General features: G+C 36.2%; 1 protein-coding gene across 6 annotated transcripts in view; it reads right to left on the bottom strand.

Annotated features, from left to right (window-relative positions):
• DYNC2H1 (dynein cytoplasmic 2 heavy chain 1) overlaps positions 1-19,960 on the bottom strand; it is a 390,963-nt gene that overhangs the window by 28,623 nt on the left and 342,380 nt on the right. For all 6 annotated transcript variants that reach the window (XM_017544781.2, XM_017544786.2, XM_017544784.2 and 3 more), the window contains 2 exons: positions 18,884-18,993; positions 17,779-17,860 (listed from right to left, as the gene is read on the bottom strand). In XM_017544781.2, coding sequence (XP_017400270.1) covers positions 17,779-17,860; positions 18,884-18,993 — 192 coding nt within the window. The remainder of the gene's footprint in view (positions 1-17,778; positions 17,861-18,883; positions 18,994-19,960) is intronic.

The following is a 19,960-nucleotide window of genomic DNA, read 5'->3' as shown; positions in this document are numbered from 1 at the left end:
TGCTAACTCATAAGCTTATGTATAAACACTTTGGGATATTGGTTGAAATTGCATTAAATTTTAAATTTTTGTTTTGGAAAGTCTGACATTTTCAAATTATTTATTCTTGGGATAAGTGAATGTGGCATTTTCCCCATTAAGTTCTTCTTTTGTGTATTTTTCTACTTCTTTATTCTCAAATTATCTGCGTGATCATGACTTAAATTTATATCTTTTAAGTACCATATAACTGGATTTTATTTTTTCCCGAGTCTGATCATCTCTATCTCCTAATTGTTAGGATTAATATGTTTACAATACTCATATATTTGAGGTTACTTCTATTATTTTGTATTTTTTTCTCTTTACTTTTTTTTTTTTTTTTTTTTTTTTTTTTTTTTTTTTTTTTTTTTTTTTTTTTTTTTTTTTTTTTTTTTTTNTATCTATTGTAGTGTTTTACCATCTACTTTTAAATGCATAATTAAGTGTAAAATTTTCTAATCAATTCTAATAAATTCCTATTCAGTACTGAATATAGTATAAATTTTAACAAATTATCCCTAATTGAATTATTGCTGTTTAGATTGTCAGCTTAAATATAAAACTTTAAGTTACTTAAATTTAAGTTAAATTACACACAAAAATTACTTTGTTAATTTGGGGTTCACTATTGTTTTAAGTGTTCATTACTTTCTCTCTGTCTTTACTTTCTGAAGAAGCACATGTTCAATATTTCTTTTATTGAGGCTGTGAGTGGTGAATTCTTGTGGTCTTTGGGTTCCTAAAGTATCTTTTTTTGCTTTCATTATTGAATAGTATTTAAGATGCCAATAAAGTTTGAGTTTAACAATTACTTTTCCTCATCAATTTGAATATATTATTTTACTGTCTTCTGACATCTAGTGTTGTGAATGAGAAGTCTGCTGTCAACATAGTAATTATTTTGGTAGAAAATCTGATTTTCTACCTGGTAACTTTGAAGATTTTTTTTCTTTAATCTGGATATTGACTAGATTTACTATAGTGTGATTAGGTATGAACCTGAATTTACTTTTGCTTTTTGGTACTTAGCAGATGCTTTTCATCCAATTCTGGAAAATTCCTGAATTAGTTTTTCAGATTTCACTTCTTTGTCATTCTCCGTTTTATACTTCCAGAAATCCTTTTAAAAATAGGATGGAGAACCTAATATTACTATCTGTGTCTCCTAACATAACCAATTTGTCATGCCTTTTTCAATCATATCTGATGTAGAGTATATTTTGTCTATCAATATTTTTATTTAAAGACTACATTTTTCATTTCTAATATTATTCAACTATTAGTGTATTATCTCTCCCTGTTTCTCTTCCAGAAATTGCTTTTTACAGTTAAAGTTATTCCTTTATGTATCTGTTCAAGGAAGCTAAAATAGTTAACATTTTTGTTAGATATTTCTGTAAAATTAACAACAAACTAAATTACTAACCATTTCATCTGATGATTTTGTTAGTTTCCTTTTTTTGGATTAGATGTTTTCCTATTTATTTTGGATTCTAGGTTCATCTTCAGAAGTATTTTCCCTCCATAGACCTCTGTACTATCCCTGCCATATCTACCTACATACAATATTTATAATACCAATCAGGAGGGTTCTGTTCTGGCAGTGTTGGTATACTGCAGATCTTGTGGATAGGTAGTGAGATTCAACATCTAAGGAGTCAGGCTATTTCTTTGTCTTTCAGCTTTCTTAAGCCTACAGATAAACTCAATCAGTGATTCTGCAACAGCTTTATTTTGTTTGTTTATTTGAGGCCGGGTCTCACTCCCCTTGCCAAGGCTGGAATACAGTGGCATGATCACGGCTCACTGCAGCCGTGATCTCCTGGGCGATTCTCCCACCTCAACCAGCTGAAATGACAGGCATGCACCACCAGCCTGGCTATTTTTTTGTATTTTTAGTAGAAACAGGGTTCTGACATGTTGCCAGGGCTGGTATTAAACTCCTGGAATCAAGCGATCCGCTAGCCTTGGCCTCCCAAAGAGCTGGGATTACAGGCATGAACCACTGCACCAGGCCTGCAACAGCTTTATTCAGTCTCCTTTTATTGGGGAGATGGTCTTTGGCATCTCCTCAGTCCTTGATTCAACAAGCAATGAGCCTGACTATAGTCCCATGTAACATATAGCACCACTAATTCCTTTTACTCTAAAGAAGCCGTACTTCATTACTTACTAATTCTGGACCTAGAGCTCAATATATTTGTATTTTTGGCCCTACTTATAATTTTATTTTCTGTCCTGTTTCTGATACAATGTATTTCAAGCCAGCTAAGGTTTGTGGTTTCCTGTTTTTATATTTTACCTACCATTAGTATACATTTAGATAAAAGTGGATGAATCATAATCTCCTAGGGGCATCTTCAGCAGTTCTCAGTTATTTACAATATATTGAAAAAGAAAAAAAAGGTTTGTACTAAATATGGTAGGTCCATTTAATTATAAACAGAATTTTTGAGAAAAAAATTATAAAATATTAATATTGATCTGCATGATAGTTTCATAGGTTTATTAACTTACTGAAAATTCATAAAACCGTACTCTCAAGATTTGTGCATTTATGTGTATGATGTTAAACTTCCCTATTAAGGTTTACCCTCTCCTCAAGAAAGAAAAAAAATATACAGGTCAACATTAAGAGGCGTCACAGAGTGGGGATCCCAAGATGGCCAAATAAGAGACAGCTCCCAGCAAGAGAGATGCAGAAGCCCAGTGGTCTCCACAATTCGAAACGAGGTTACCAGGTTCATTTTGTGGGTCTGGTTGGACAGGGGGTATAAACTACAGAGCAAGTTGCAGCAAGGTGGGGCACTGCCGCACCAACTGAGCAGAGGACCAGGGGACCTCCCCCTCTGGGACTTCGATTCGGATACAGCATTCCACCCAAGCCCTCTACAACCCACAGAACAGGAAATCTTCGCTGGGCTGAAAAGCCTCAGCAAGCTGCCTGAACGGGGCAGAACATCAATCAACTTGAGTTGGGGCTGAGGCTGTAGCATAGATCTAGGCGGAAGCATTGGCTGACGCCAAGAAAGCCTAAAACCCTAAAAGCTGGTGGTACAGAGCTACCCACCCCCCCACTAAGAAGGGTAATGGAATGCAGGGAAACAGCCCAAATGGCGGGATGGGTTTCCCACCCCACACAAAGCCCAGCAGGCCAAAAAACTCTCACTCCAGAGTTAGGCACCCAGAAAGTCAGTTAGAAAGTGACCAGGAACTATCCAGCTTGACAGGCATAAGGGAAGTCACCATTGCAGATTCCAGCATAATTTTCCTGAGTAAATAAAAGATGCAGCGGCTCCACTGAATCTGCAGGAGCCCAGCAATGCCTCTGCAGGCAGACAAAGGAAAGGCTGCCTCTCCAAGCAGCTACCTGAGATCAAAACTGTATAAATGCAAGAGATGGGGAGAAACAGCAAAAGCAAAATGAAACCATCAAAACACAAAACTTCTCTCCCCCCATGAGATCACAACTCCTCACCAGCAAGGGAACAAAGCAGGATGGAGAACAAATTTGACAAATGGACAGAAGTAGGCTTCAGAAGGTGGGTAATAACAAACTTCTCTCGGTTAAAGGAACATGTTCTATCCCAATGCAAAGAAACTAAAAACCTTGAAAAAAGGTTAGACAAAATGCTAACTAGAATAACCAGCTTAGAGAAGAACATAAACAACTTGATGGAGCTGAAAAACACAGCACAAGAACTTCAGGATGCATACACAAGTTTTAATAGCCAAACAGATCAAGCGTAAGAAAGAATATCAGAGATTAAAGATCAAATCAACGAAATAAAATGAGAAGGCAAGAAAAGAGAACAAAGAGTGAAAAGAAATGAACAAAGCCTTCAAGAAATATGGGATTATGTGAAAAGACCTAATCTATGCCTGATCAGTGTACCGGAAGATGACAGGGAGAATGAATCCAAGCTGGAAAATGCTCTTCAGGATATTATCCAGGAGAATTTCACCAACCTGGCAAGGCAGGCCAACATTCAAATACAGGAAATACAGGGAACACCACAATGATACCCCTCTAGAAGAGCAACCCCAAGGCCCATAATTGTCAGGTTCACCACAGTTGAAATGAAGGAAAAAATACTAAGGGCAGCCAGAGAGAAAGGTCAGGTCACCCACAAAGGGAAGCCCATCTGACTCACAGTGGATCTCTCTGCAGAAACCCTACAAGCCAGACAAGAGTGGGGGCCAATATTCAACATCCTTAAAGAAAAGAACTTTCAACCCAGAATTTCACATCCAGCCAAACTAAGCTTCATAAGTGAAGGAGAAATAAAATACTTTACATACAAGCAATTACTGAGAGATTTTGTCATCACCAGACCTGCCCTGCAAGAGCTACTGAGGGAAGCACTAAATACAGAAAGGAAAAACCAGTAGCAGCCATTGCAAAAAAGAACCAAATGGTAAAGACCAACAATGCAATGAAGAAATTACGCCAACCAAAGGGCAAAACAACCAAACAGTAATAACCAGTAATAAAATGGCAGGATCAAATTCACATATAACAATATTAACATTAAATGTAAATAGACTAAATACCCCAATCAAAAGACACAGACTGGCAAATTGGATAAAAAGCCAAAACCACCGGTGTGCTGTATACAGGAGACCCATCTCATGTGCAAAGATACACATAGACTCAAAATAAAGGGGTGGAAGAAGAATTACCAAGCAAATGAAGAGCAAAAAAAGCAGAGGTGGCAATCCTAGTCTCTGATAAAATGGACTTTAAGCCAACAAAGATCGAAAGCAACAAAGAAGGGCATTATATAATGGTAAAAGGATCAATACAACAAGAAGAGCTAATGATCCTAAATATATACACACCCAACACAGAAGCACCTAGATACATAATGCAAATCCTTAATGACCTACAAAGAGCCTTAGTGGGAGACTTCAACATTCCACTGTCAATATCAGATCAATGAGACAGAAAATCAACAAGGAAATCCAAGACTTGAATGCAGATCTGGACCAAGCAAACGTAATAGACATACATTCTTCTCAGCACCACATCGCACTTACTCTAAAATCGACCACATAATTGGAAGTAAATCACTCCTCAGCAAATGCAAAAGAATAGAAATCAAAACAGTCTCTCAGACCACAGTGCAATCAAATTAGAACTCATGATTAAGAAACAAACTCAAAACTGCACAACTTCATGGAAAATGAACAACTGGCTCCTGCATGTAGACTGGATAAAGAAAGAAATGAATGCAGAAATAAAGATGTTCCTCGAAACCAACGAGAACAAAGACACAACATACCAGAATCTCTGGGACACATTTAAAGCAGTGTCTAGTGGGAAACTCATAGCAATAAATGCCCACACGAAGAGTAAGGAAAGGTCTAAAATTGACACCCTACCATCAAAACTGAAAGAGCTAGAGGAGCAAGATCAAAAAAACTCAAAAGCTAGCAGAACACAAGAAATAACTAAGATCAGAGCAGAACTGAGGGAGATAGAGACACAAAAAAACCCTTCAAAAAATCAACAAATCCAGGAGCTGGTTTTTTGAAAAGATTAACAAAATGACCACTAGCCAGACTAATAAAAAAGAAAAGGGAGAAGAATAAAATAGATGCAATAAAAAACAATAAAGGGTACATGACCACTGATTCCACAGAAATACAAACTACCATCAGAGATTACTACAAACAACTCTATGCACACGAACTAGTAAACCTGGAAGAAATAGATAAATTCCTGTACACTTGCATCCTCCAAAAACTAAACTAGGAAGAAGTTGAATCCCTGAATAGATCAATAACAAGGGCTGAAGTTGAGGCAGCAATTAATAGCCTACCAGCTTAAAAAAAAGCCCAGATCCAGATGGGTTCACAGTCGAATTCTACCAGACATATAAAGAGGAGCTGGTACCATTCCTTCTGAAACTATTCCAAACAACACAAAAGGAGGGAATCCTCCCCAACTCATTTTATGAGACCAGCATCATCCTAATACCAAAACTGGACAGAGATGCAACTAAAAAAGAAAACTTCAGGCCAATATCCATAATGAACATCGACACAAAAATCTTCAATAAAATACTGGCAAACAGAATGCAACAGCAAATCAAAAAGCTTATTCATCATGATCAAGGAGGCTTCATTCTGGGGATGCAAGCCTGATTCAACATATGCCAGTCAATAAATGTAATCCATCACAAAAACAAAACCAAAGACAAAAACCTCATGATTATCTCAATAGATGCATCAAGGCCTTCGACAAAATTCAATAGCCCTTTATGCTAAAAAGCCTCAATAAACTAGGTATCAATGGTATGTATCACAAAAGAATAAAAGCTATTTACGACAAAACCACAGCCAATATCATACTGAATGGGCAAAAACTGGAATCATTCCCTTTGGAATCTGGCATAACACAAGAATGCCCTCTCTCACCACTCCTATTCAATATAGTATTGGAAGTTCTAGCCAGAGAAATCAGGCAAGAAAAAGAAATAAAGAATATTCAATTAGGAAAAGAGGAAGCCAAATTGTCTCTATTTGCAGATGGCATGATTGTATATTTAGAAGACCCCATCATCTCAGCGCAGAATCTCCTTAAACTGATAAGCAATTTCAGCAAAGTTTCAGGTTACAAAATCAATGTGCAGAAATCACAAGCATTTCTATACACCAATAACAGACAAACAGAGAGCCAAATCAAGAACTAACTTCTATTCACAATTGTTACAAAGAGAATAAAATACCTAGGAATACAACTAACAAAGGATGTAAAGGACCTCTTCAAGGAGAACTACAAACCACTGCTCAATGAAATAAGAGAGGACACAAACAGATGAAAAAACATCCCACCCTCATGGTTGGGAAGAATGAACATCATGAAAATGGCCATACTGCCCAAAGTAATTTATAGATTCAATGCTATCTCCAGCAAGCTACCAATGACCTTCTTCACAGAAATGGAAAAAACCACCTCAAACTTCATATGGAACCAAAAGAGAGCTCACATAGCCAAAACAATTCTAAGCAAAAAAAACAAAGCTGGAGACATCAGACTGCCTGACTTCAAACTATACTACAAGCCTATAGTAATCAAAACAGCATGGTACTGGTACCAAAACAGAGACCAATGGAACAGAACAGAAGCCTCAGAAGAAACAGCACACATCTACAATCATCTGATCTTTGACAAACCTAACAAAAACAAGCAATGGGGAAAGGATTCCCTGTTTAATAAATGGTGCTGGGAAAAGTGGCTAGCCATGTGCAGAAAGCAGAAACTGGACCCCTTCCTGACACCTTATATTAAAATTAACTCCAGATGGATTAAAGAGCTAAACATAAGACCTAATACCATAAAAATCCTAGAAGAAAACCTAGGCAATACCATTCAGGACATAGGCATAGGCAAGGACTCCAAGACTAAAACACCAAAAGTAATGGCAACAAAAGCCAAAATAGACAAATGGGATCTAATTAAACTCCAGAGCTTCTGTACAGCAAAGGAAACGATCATTAGGGCAAACTGGCAACCAGAAAAATGGTGAAAAATTTTTGCCATCTACCCATCTGACAAAGGGCTAATATCCAGAATCTACAAAGAACTAAAACAGATTTACAAGAAAAAAACAAAGCCATTCAAAAGTGGGTGAAGGATATGAACAGACACTTTACAAAAGAAGACCTCTATGAGGCCAACAAACATATGAAAAATGCTCATCATGACTGGTCATTAGAGAAATGCAAATCAAAGCTACATTGAGATACCATCTCACACCAGTTCAAATGGTGATCATTAAAAAATCTGGAAACAACAGATGCTGGAGAGGATGTGGAGAAATAGGAACACTTTTACACTGTTGGTGGGAGTGTAAATTAGTTCAACCATTGTGGAAGACAGTGTGGTGATTCCTCAAGGACCTAGAAATAGAAATTCCATTTGACCCAGCAATCCCATTACTGGGTATATATCCAAAGGATTATAAATCGTTCTATTATAAAGACACATGTTCACATATGTTCATAGCGGCACCGTTTACAATAGCAAAGACCTGAAATCAACCCAAATGTCCATCAGCAATATCCTGGATAAAGAAAATGTGGCACTTATACACCATGGTATACTATGCAGCCATAAAAAACAATGAGTTCATGTCCTTCATAGGGACATGGATGAATCTGGAAACCATCATTCTCAGCAAACTGACACAAGAACAGAAAATCAAACACTGTATGTTATCACTCATAGGTGGGTGTTGAACAATTAGAACAGTGGACACAGGGATGGGAGCATCACATACTGCCGTCGGTGTTGGGGGGCCTAGGGGTAGTATTTAACTTTTTTTCCTCTCTCTCATTTATAAGGAATGAGAGACAGAGGAAAAGAAGTTAAATACTACCACAAAGAAGCAAAGAGCAGTGGTGGGTGGGGGGGGATGGATAATGAGGGCAGAAATACCAGATATAGGCGATAGGGGGATGAAGGCAGCAAAGCACCTTGCCATGTATGTACCTATGCAACAATCCTGCATGATCTGTACATGCACCCCAGAACCTAAAGTACAATAAAAAAAAATAAGGCATCACATATATGCCAAAGACCAGAGACAACCGCACATGAAAAATAATAAATGCAATTTACTGAAACATTAGACATACAGGAAGCTCACAATACTACTTAAAGAGAAAATATCATTGGGCACTGCTGGAAACTTATGTATCAATAGCATCTTTGGAATATTCCCAGTTTAAATGAAAAAAAAAAAAAAAAGCATTCTATATTTTCAACACAAAAGTTATTTCATGGTATCCAGGTAACCACATAGACCTAATCGAAGCTTCATTGCAGAAGAATCTTAGCTCATAAATGTGGAAAGAACAACAATTAGAAAAATCAGTATGCAACCCCTAATTATCCAAGTAATGATCATCAATGGTTAAAACTATTAGATAAAAGACTGATGAGAAACTTTATATGAGGAATGAGGCTGTCACTGCCTGTACACATGAATCAATGTTAGCATCACTAAAAACAGGAAAACAACACTTTGTGTGCCTCATCACGCAATGTAAAATGAAGAACCCAGTGCCACCTATGATGTGTTTCAGCTGCCTCCCGCCCCACAAAAAAATGAATGTAATTATATCTTTGGAATTAATTTATAAGAAATGAGAGACAGTGGAACAAAAGTTAAATACTACTACAAAGAAGCAAACAGATGAGTATAGAATATATCTCATTCTATAGGAGAAATAACCTCACTCCTGTAACAAACAGTAGTATGAAATGAAAACTGCAACCTGATTGAGATGTAAAAAGACTTAAAGCACATAACCAGTGTGAGCATCTCATTTCATTATTTTGACACTGATTCAAACAAAAGGAAGGAGTTTTTTCAGAGACTGGACAGTATACTGTTTGGGGCTGAATATTAAATGTTTCCAAAATTTTGTTATTTGTGATAATGTATTTAAGAAAATATATATTTTTAAAGAAACACATTCAGAACCATGAAGGGGCAAAATAAAATGATGTCTGAAATGTGTTTTACCAATAGAAGAGAGAAAAAAGGGGAATGTTTCTGAATCTTAAAGCCTTGGAATATGCCGACTCAGTTTACTACTCTCTTTTCTCCTGTATTTGTTTAAAATGTTTAATAATAGAAAATATTAAACATTACTGAAAAAATAACCTTGAAGAACAAAGGATGTTTAAATTTCCTAGGGAATTGACTGTTCCATGTAGAGCTACAATATAGTACCCATATGTGCTCAGTAGCCATATGTGGTTACTGTATATCCTATACCACATATGGCTACTTGAAGTGTGGCTAGGGCAATCCTCTCTCAGCCTTGGAGGAAGATGTAACATGCAGGCGGAACATGAGTTTGACTTATGTATTTTGCAATATCAAGTTTCACAAGTACTATTTAACAAATAATAAATCTATAATGGCACTTAGGAATTTTAGGGGGGCATGTTCAGAATCTGAAAATCAATATATAAACATGTTTCTCAAGTAGGTCTAGAGGGTTTAAGATTTGATTGGTTTGGAGAACTACAGCCTCACTGTTTAATTCAGTCTATGGTGACAGAGATTTAAAAAAAAAAAACCTAATAAAATTATAGTGATAGTAAAATTCAAATACAAAGTTCTCCTATTGAAACAATCCCCTTTGTTGAAAACATAATTAAAAAGAGCCTAAATGGATGATTTTGCCAAGTGCTAACAGTGAGAACCTTTTAAAAAAGACTTCTTCCCTGATAAATATTTCTGGAAACTACAGGTGAGAAAGTTAGAAAATGTGCTTTTATAGCTCACATGATTGGACCAAAAAGAGGAAAAGTTCTGTCAAATTATCTCAAATCTCATGTGTAAACAAGAGTTTTAAAATTAAAGTTATAAATATATGTGGAAATATATTATTAACAAAAATGGCAATTATTTTCTAGTCATTATACCAAACTTGCTTATGTTACTAAATATTCAAAAGTGAGAATTTTAATTTTTAATAATAAAATATTCTTTAATGAATCCTAAGTGCAAAATAATTTTGCTTACTGGAGATAGAACTTTAGATGAAAATATACTTTCTTTTCCAATTAAACAAATATTTCCTACCTACACAGATCTTAATCATATATGTAATCTGAATATAAAATGTATATATTCATTATAACTTCATTGATTTGTTTATTATGAGGATCTCTGAATATATATGTATAATCTGAATATATATTATATATATTCATATTTTATTTATATTATATATAAAATATAATGAATATATTCTACTCAATGACTTTCATTGACATGTTTATTATGAGGATCTCTGTATGTGTATAATCTGAATATATATAAAATATGTATATTATATATAAATGAATATGTAATATATATAAAATATATTGAATATAAAATATAATGAATATAATATATTCATATTTTATTTATTATATTCATTATATTTTATATATATTCAGATTATGCATATATATTCAGAGATCCTCATAATAAACATGTCAGTGAAAGTTATTATTGAAATCTACTCATAATTGTGACAGCCAAGGTTCAGACTGTCCCATTAACTGCTTAAAAGTGTCACATAGATATTTTTTAGAAACTAATATTAGAATCTTATTTAACTGACTGTTAGTGCAGCCCATGCCCCACTGCTCCAAAGTAGAAAACAATTATATAAGCTTGGGATTTTCTGGTTGTGCATAACTTTATTCCCATTTTGAAAGAACAGGGACAATATACTCTGGGAAATATGAACACATTTTGACACAGAATAAAACTGGCTTCCCTTGCTTATTATACTCCTAAATTAAATAAAGATGCTAAACTTACATGCATGGTTTACAGCTGCCAGATATAAATATACAGGTCTTGTGTTCCCTCCTTCTTCTGACAATGGGGCAGCAGTGTATGACCACCAGTAATAGATAAGGTAGCTCTCATGACCTAGGGGCTAAGGTTAAAATAAAATGTGAAGAAGCTGGGTGTGGTGGTATGTGCCTGTAATCCCAGCTACTCAAGAAGCTGAGGCAGGAGGATTGCTTGAGCCGAGGAGTTCAAACTCAACCTGGGCCGCATAGCAAAACCCCATCTCAACAAAACAAAACAAAATGAAAAATTAAATGCAAAGAAATGAAAGAAAACTTTTCTAACTCCTTCAGCTTTAAGTGAGAATTTAATGGCAGTCCATAGAGCCAAAAGGGAAAGATCTAGCTTTTGGTAACGATAAAATTTCTGGCATACTATACCATTAGAGTTGATGCTAAGAACACATACTACAGTGCCTCTCCTATTGTAGGCCCTCAACTCAACCATTCAGAAAGGGTTTGATTGAGTGCTTATTACGTAACGGCTATTGATACTACTCTCAGGGGACTTACATTCTACTGGAATAAGATAGACAACAAATATAAATAAATGATAAAGTATGTTAGAAAACAGCAGTAATATGAAAACAAATCTTTTGAGCAGGAAACTAGAACTATATGAATGGAATTTCTGAAAAGCTAGTTGCAGAAAGTTAACTGCATTAAACTATAGCCAGATCAAATGCAATGGCTTATACCTATAATCCTGTCACTTTGGGAGGCTGAGGCAGGAGGATCACTTAAGACTAGAAGTCTGAGACCAGACTGGGTAAGATAGTGAGACCTCATCTCAACACAAAAATTTAAAATAAAAAAGAACTATAGTCTAACACTGAATTTGTTTTAAAAATGGAATTATGGAGAGACTTTCACCAAGATGGCTGAATAGGAACAGCTCTGGAGCGCAGTTCCTAGCAAAAGCGATGCAGAAGGTGAGTGATCTCTGCATTTCCAACTGAGGTACCAGGTTCATCTCAAGGGGACTGGCTGGACAGTGGGTGTAGCCCAAGGAAGGCAAACCAAGGCAGGGTTGGGTCTTGCCTCAGCCAAGAAGTGCAATGGGCTGAAGAACTCGCCATCCCACCCCAAGGGAAGCCATTAGGGACTTTTCTGGACACTCTGGCTCAGATACTTGCTTTTCTCACGGTCTTTAGAGCCCATAGACCTGGAGATTTCTACTGGTGCTGACAACACCTGGGCCATAGGTTTCCAGCACAAAACTGGGCGTCTGTTTTAGCTGGCCCCTGGAATGCCTGAGAGAACTGCCCATTCCCCTGAAAAAAAAGGGGGGGCTGAAGGCAGGGAACCAAGTGATCTGGCTCGGCGGGTCCCACCACCACAAAGACCAGCAAGCTGAGACCTACTGGCTTGAAATTTTCGCAGCCAGCACAGCAGTTTGAGCTCGACCTGGGACTGTCCAGCTCAGTGGGGGGAGGGGTATCCACAATTACCGAGGCAGTTCTAACCTTGCCTGTGTAAACAAAATCACAAGGAAGTTTACACAGCAGATGAGTGGCAGCTCAGCAAGGCCTCTGCCGGCAGACTGTGACTGGACTCCCTCCTTGCTGGGCAGGACATCTCTGAAAAAGGGCAGCAGCCCATCAAGGACTTATAAATAAAGCCCCACCTTCCCAGGTCAGAGCACCTGGGAAAACGGGCGGCTGTGAGTCCCACTTCAGCAGACATAAACGTCCCTGCCCAGCAACTCTGAAGGGAGTAATGGAGCTCCCAGCACAGCACTTGAGCTCTGATAAGGGACAGACTGCTTCCTCAAGTGGCTCCCTGATCCCCATATATGCAAAGAGACATCTCATACAGGAGAGCTCCGGCTGACATCTGGCAGGCACCCTTTTTGGATGAAGCAGCAGAGGGGCCTGACTGTTAGAAGGAAAACTAAAAAACAGTAAAAAATAGCTTCAACATCAACAAAATGGACATCCACTCGGAGACCCCATCTGAAAGTCACCAACTTCAACGACAAAAAATAGATAAATCCATGAAGATGGAAAGAAACCAGTGCAAAAAGACTGAAATCACCAAAAACCAGAACTCCTCTTCTCCTCCAAGGGATCACAACTCGTCAGCAAGGGAACAAAACAGGATGGAGAATGAGTTGGACAAATTGACAGAAGTAGGCTTCAGAAGGTGGGTAATAACAAACTTCGCTGAGCTAAAGGAGGATGTTCTAACCCACTGCAAAGAAACTAAGAACACTGAAAAAAGGTTAGACGAAATGCTGAATAACCAGCTTAGAGAAGAACATAAACAACTTGATGGAGCTGAAAAATACAGCATGAGAACTTAAAGAAGCATACACAAGTTTCAATAGCCAAATCAAGCAGAAGAAAGAATATCAAAGACTGATAAACTCAATGAAATAAAACGAGAAGGCAAGATTAGAGAAAAAAAGAGTGAAAGAAATGAACAAAGCCTTCAAGAAATATGGGATTATGTGAAAAAACCAAATCTTTGTTCAGTGTACCTGAATGTGACTAGAGAATAAAACCAAGTTGGAAAACACTCTTCAGGATATTATCCAGGAGAACTTTCCCAACATAGCAAGGCAGGCCAAAATTCAAATTCAGGAAATACAGAAAACACCACAAAGATTCCTCAAGAAGAGCAATCCCAAGGCACATACTTGTCAGATTCACCAGGGTTGAAATGAAGGAAAAATGCTAAGTTCAGCCAGAAAGCAAGGTCTGGTTACCTACAAAGGGAAGCACATCAGACTCACAGCAGATCTCTCAGCAGAAACCCTGCAAGCCAGAGGAGAATGGGGCCAATATTCAACATCCTTAAAGAAAACAACTTTCAGCCTAGAATTTCATATCCAACGAAACTAAGCTTCATAGTGAAGGAGAAATAAAATCCTTTATGGACAAGCAATTGCTGAGAGATTTTGTCACCACCAGACAGATCTGCCTTGCAAGAGCTCCTGAAGGATGCACTAAATATGGAAAGGAATAATAGTACCAGCCACTGCAAAAACATACCAAATGGTAAAGATCATTGACATAATGAAGAAACTGCATCAACTAACAGGTAAATCAACCAGCTAGTATCAAAATGGTAGGATCATATTCACACATAACAATATTAACCTTAAATGTAAATGGGCCAAATGCCCCAATCAAAAGACATAGACTGGCAAATTGGATAAAAAGTTAAGACCCATCAGTGTGCTGTATTCAGGAGACACATCTCAGGTGCAAGGACACACATAGGCTCAAAATACAGGGATTTAGGAAGATTTACCAAGCAAATGAAGAGGGAAAAAAAGGTAGAGGTTGCAATCCTAGTCTCTGAAAAAAACAAGACTTTAAACCAACAAAGATCAAAATAGACAAAAAAGAACCTTACATCATGGTAAAGGGATCAATGCAACAAGAAGATCTAATTGTCCTAAATATATATGCACCCAATACGGGAGCACCCAGATACATAAAGCAAGTTATTAATGACCTACAGTGACTTGGACTCCCACACAATAATAGTGGGAGACTTAAACACTGCACCATCAATATTAGATCAATGAGACAAAAAATTAACAAGGATATCCAGGACTTGAACTCAGATCTGGACCAAGCGGACATAATAGACATCTACAGAACTCTCCACCCCAAATCCATAGAATATACATTCTTCTTAGCACCACATCACACTTACTCTAAAATTGACCACATAATTGGAAATAAATCACTCCTCAGCAAATGCAAAAGAATGGAAATCATAACAAATAGTCTCTCTGACCAAAGTGCAATCAAATTAGAAATCAGGATTAAGAAACTCATTCAAAACCACACAACTACATGGAAACTGAACAACATGCTCCTGAATGACTACTGGATAAATAATGAAATGAAGGCAGAAATAAAGATGTTCTTTGAAACCAATAAGAACGAAGACACAATGTACCAGAATCTCTGGGACACATTTAAAGCAGAGTCTAGAGGGAAATTTATAGCACTAAATGCCCACATGAGAAGCAAGGAAAGATCTAAAATCAACACCCTAATGTCACAATTAAAAGACCTAGAAGAGTAAGATCAAACAAATCAAAAGCTATCGCAAGGCAGGAAATAACTAAGATCAGAGCAGAACTGAAGGAGACAGAGACACAAAAAACCCTTCAAAAAAAATCAATGAATCCAGGAGCTGGCTTTTTGAAAAGATCAACAAAATAGATAGACCACTAGCCAGACTAATAAAAAAGAGAGAAGAATTGGATAGGTGTAATAAAAAATGATAAAGGTGATATCACCAATTCCACACAAATATAAACTATCATCAGAGATTACTACAAACACCTCTATGCACACACACCAGTAAATCTAGAAGAAATGGATAAATTCCTGGACACTTACACCCTCCCAAGACTAAACCAGAAAGAAGTTGAAACCCTGAATAGAGCAATAACAAGGTCTGAAGTTGAGGCAGCAATTAATAGCCTACCAACCAAAAATAAGTCCAGGACCAGACAGGTTCACAGCCAAATTCTACCAGATGTACAAAGAGGAGCTGGTACCATTCCTTATGAAACTATTCCAAACAATACAAAAAGAGGAAATCCTCCCTAACTCATTTTATGAGACCAATATCATCCTGATACCAAAACCTGGCAGAGACACAACTAAGAAAATTTCAGGCCAATAACCATGATGAACATTGATGTGAAAATCTTCAATAAAATACTGGCAAACTGAATCCAACAGCACATCAAAAAGCTTATCCATCAGGATCAAGTCAGCTTCACCCCTGGGATGCAAAGGTGGTTCAACATACACAAATCTATAAATGTAATCCACCACGTATACAGAATCAAAGACAAAAACCACATGATTATCTCAATAGATGCAGAGAAGGCCTTTGACAAAATTCAACAGCCCTTTATGCTAAAAACTCTCAATTAACTAGGTATCGAAGGAACATATCTCAAAATAATAAGAGCTATTTATGATAAACCAACAGCCAATATACTGAATGGGCAAAAACTGGGCAAAAGACAAGGGTGCCCTCTCTCACCACTCCTATTCAACATAGTATTGGAAGTTCTGACCAGAGCAATCAGGCAAGAAAAAGAAATAAAGGATATTCAATTAGAAAAAGAGGAAATCAAATTGTCTCTATTTGCAGATGACATGATTGTACATTTACAAGACCCCATCATCTCAGCCCAAAATCTCATTAAGCTGATAAGCAACTTCAGCAAAGTCTCAGGATACACAATCAATGTGCAAAAATCACAAGCATTCCTATACACTAATAACAGACAAACAGCCAAATCATGAGCAAACTCCCATTCACAATTGCTACAAAGAGAATAAAATACCTAGGAATACAACTAACAAAGGATGTGAAGGACCTCTTTAAGGAGAACTACAAACCACTGCTCAAGGAAATAAGAGAGGGCATAAACAGATGGAAAAATATTCCATGCTCATCGTTAGGAAGAATCAATATTGTGAAAATGGCCATACTACCCAAAGCAATTTACAGATTCAACACTATCCCCATCAAGCTACCATTGACCTTCTTCACTGAACTGGAAAAAAAACACCTTAAACTTCATATGGAACCCAGAAAGAGTGCACAAAAGACATCACTAGGCAATATGAATTTTTCAGCTCCATTATAATCTTATGAAACCACTGTAGTATGTGCAATCTGTCATTGACAGAACCATTGTTATGCAGTGCATGGCTATTTGCACATACATAAGTGAGCTATCTTGGGCATGGGACCCAAGTCTAAACACCAAATTCATTTATGTTTCATATACATTTTATAATATAGCCTGAAGGTAATTTTATATAATATTTTAAATAATTTTGTGCATGAAGCAAAGTTTGTGTACACTGAACCATTAGAAAGCAAAGGTTTCACTATCTTGGCCACCCATGTGCACCAAAATATGACAATATGTGGTATCATATTGGCACTCAAAAAGGTTCAGATCTGGGGGTATTTTGAATTTTTGGATTAGAGATGTTTGGATGCTCAACCTGTGTGTAGTTTATTGTGCTGTAAATATTAGGATGAATTTTAGAACAGGTAAGCTAAAAGAACTGCATGATTTGTAATAAATTTGTACTAAAAGTTACATTTTCAAATATTGTATCCCCAAGATTCTTATGTTTGCATAAGAAGATTCTGTATTTTCTATTACAAGTTGTTTCATGCCAAACCTTAACTTATTTTGATTTTTCATGTAGGTAATACAATCTAACTCTACTGATCTTACACTATAAAGATAGGTCACAAAAAAAAAGATAGGTCACTTCGAGATCAAAAGAAACTCTTCACTTCGAGATCAAAAGAATCTCTTATAACAGTTAGTGATAAGTTTTAGATTCCAAGATCTAAAATTAGTCTAGTACCTTAATTTGTAGCTTCGCTTCTTGCAGTCGACCTTTCCATGAGGCTACAAATTTAAGGCTATCCACAGAACGGCCCACTGCCCTGTAAAGTTAAAGCATCAAATGTCACAAATCAATAATCCTTAGGCATTAAAATATGAAGAGTGACTGAAGATATAGTCATATTTATTTAAAATTAAAATATTTACCATGTTTAAATAACAAATAACAATACTTTTTAAAATTAAGAAACATCAAACTATGCTTAATATGATAGAGTTTACACCAAGTTTTCAAAGTTAACTGTAACATGTCAGTCTCCTCTTTGATGTTATAAGTTCCTTAAGGATAAGGCCTTTTTTTTTTTTTTTTTTTTTTTTTTTTTTTTCATTTTTAAATCCTGTTTTGACCATTACCCTCAAATGCAGGCACATGATGGGTGTTCAATAAATGTTTATTAGCCAAACTGAAATTTGATGTTTATAATATGATCCTGAAGCAATATAAATAGAAAAACCCCTGAGAGTTACTAAACAACTAAATTTTGTTCAGGATATTTTTAATAATGTCTCTTTTATTACATTCCAACTTGTTAAAAATTATATATGATATGATAATCCAAGTGTGGTGTAATAAGGAGCTTGATCTTAATCATCAAGCCCTCTTCTCCACCAAGGAGGCTAGTCAGCACTGTCCAGTAGAATTTTCTGGAAAGATAAAAATACTTTTATACAGTCCAAAATGGCAGTCACAAGCCATGTGAATACTGAGCACTTTAAATGTGGTTAGAGTTACTGAAAAACTGCATTTTAAATCTGATTTTACTTTAATTCATTTACATAAGTCCATGTGACTTCTGGCTACCATAGTGGGCAGCACAGGTTTAGACAAATGATCAAAATTGTAAAAGTTAAATTTTATCTTTTTTAATTCAAATAAAATACATCATTAAAAGCAATGCTTTTTTAAGCTAAAGGTTAACTCTGTGATTTAAAGTACAGTCTAAGGAAATAACAGAACTGTGTTTCAATAATAAATTTATTTCTTGACAATCAAGGGCAGTGTAATAGGAAGACAATGAAGCAAAATTACACTTAGGGACAAGTAAATATGTCATTTTAATTACCTTGCAGTTTCCTGGCGAAGAGCATTAAGAAATGTGTCTGGATGGAAAAGTTCTGATAGGTCAAGTGTTTCAGAGAGAAGAGCCTGTTTTTCAGCTTTATCTACCCAATTCTAGAAGGGAGAAAATATAAATGTATAAATACACATGCACTTAAAAGATAAGTCAATTAAAGACTTATTATTCCTAAGTCATTTTCAATGAGAAAGTTCAGGTTCCAAATGCTCTGAAATGGTATCTAGAAAAAATATATATAATATTTCCATATTACATTGTAAAGTCTGGCATTGTAATTTGGCATAATATCCATCTTAAATAAGATTCCTTGCACAACTATTTTCTGGTAAAAATCTACTCAACATAAAAAGCCCAAAAGGTGAAAATTAACCTAATGTATAGCATCCGATTTTGGGCCATCACTTCTAGTATGCTGAGGAAATGCTGAGCATCCAGGCCTAACTAAAAAGTTCTCTTGGCAATGCAAACTGAATTAGGGTTCCAACTCCAGATTTGATGGTGAATTTGCCATCTTACTGAATCAAGTATTACAGTGGAGGGTAATGTTCAAGAAGAAATAATTTTGTGTTAAAAGGTGTTTTTAAATAATCAACTCATACTCCATTTTGAGAAATACATATCAATATAAAGTATATTTCATAAGTAATTTTTTTAAATTGCCAGTTGGAACCAATGGAAAAAACAACAATGTCTGTTTAGCACTATACGCTTTCCATGTATTAACCAAGTTTACACTTACCATGACCTCCAAGTTATTATTAGTATCCCCATTTTACAAATGAGGAAGTGGAGGTACAGTGCGGTTAAGGGTCTTGCCCAAGGTCAAATAATAGGTGCTGGAACCAGGAAGTAAACTTAGGTAGTCTTAGGTGATTTGTTTCTCTGTAATATTTCCCGCAGGTGATACTATCCTTTAAGAGATAGCTTACTGATGATTTCTGAATCCGTTTATTAGTTCAGCAGGTGCACAGAGATGGTATTATGGTAATGTCAGCTATTAAAAACTCACAGAATCCTCATTTACTCAGTAATTCATTTTGCATGATTTATAAACAGCCTAGA

The sequence above is a fragment of the Cebus imitator genome, unplaced genomic scaffold (assembly GCF_001604975.1).
Source record: "Cebus imitator isolate Cc_AM_T3 unplaced genomic scaffold, Cebus_imitator-1.0 Scaffold171, whole genome shotgun sequence".
NCBI classification, from domain to species: Eukaryota; Metazoa; Chordata; class Mammalia; order Primates; family Cebidae; genus Cebus; species Cebus imitator.
The sequence above is the reverse complement of the archived record's forward strand: the minus strand, read 5'-3'. Positions and strand labels throughout refer to the sequence as shown.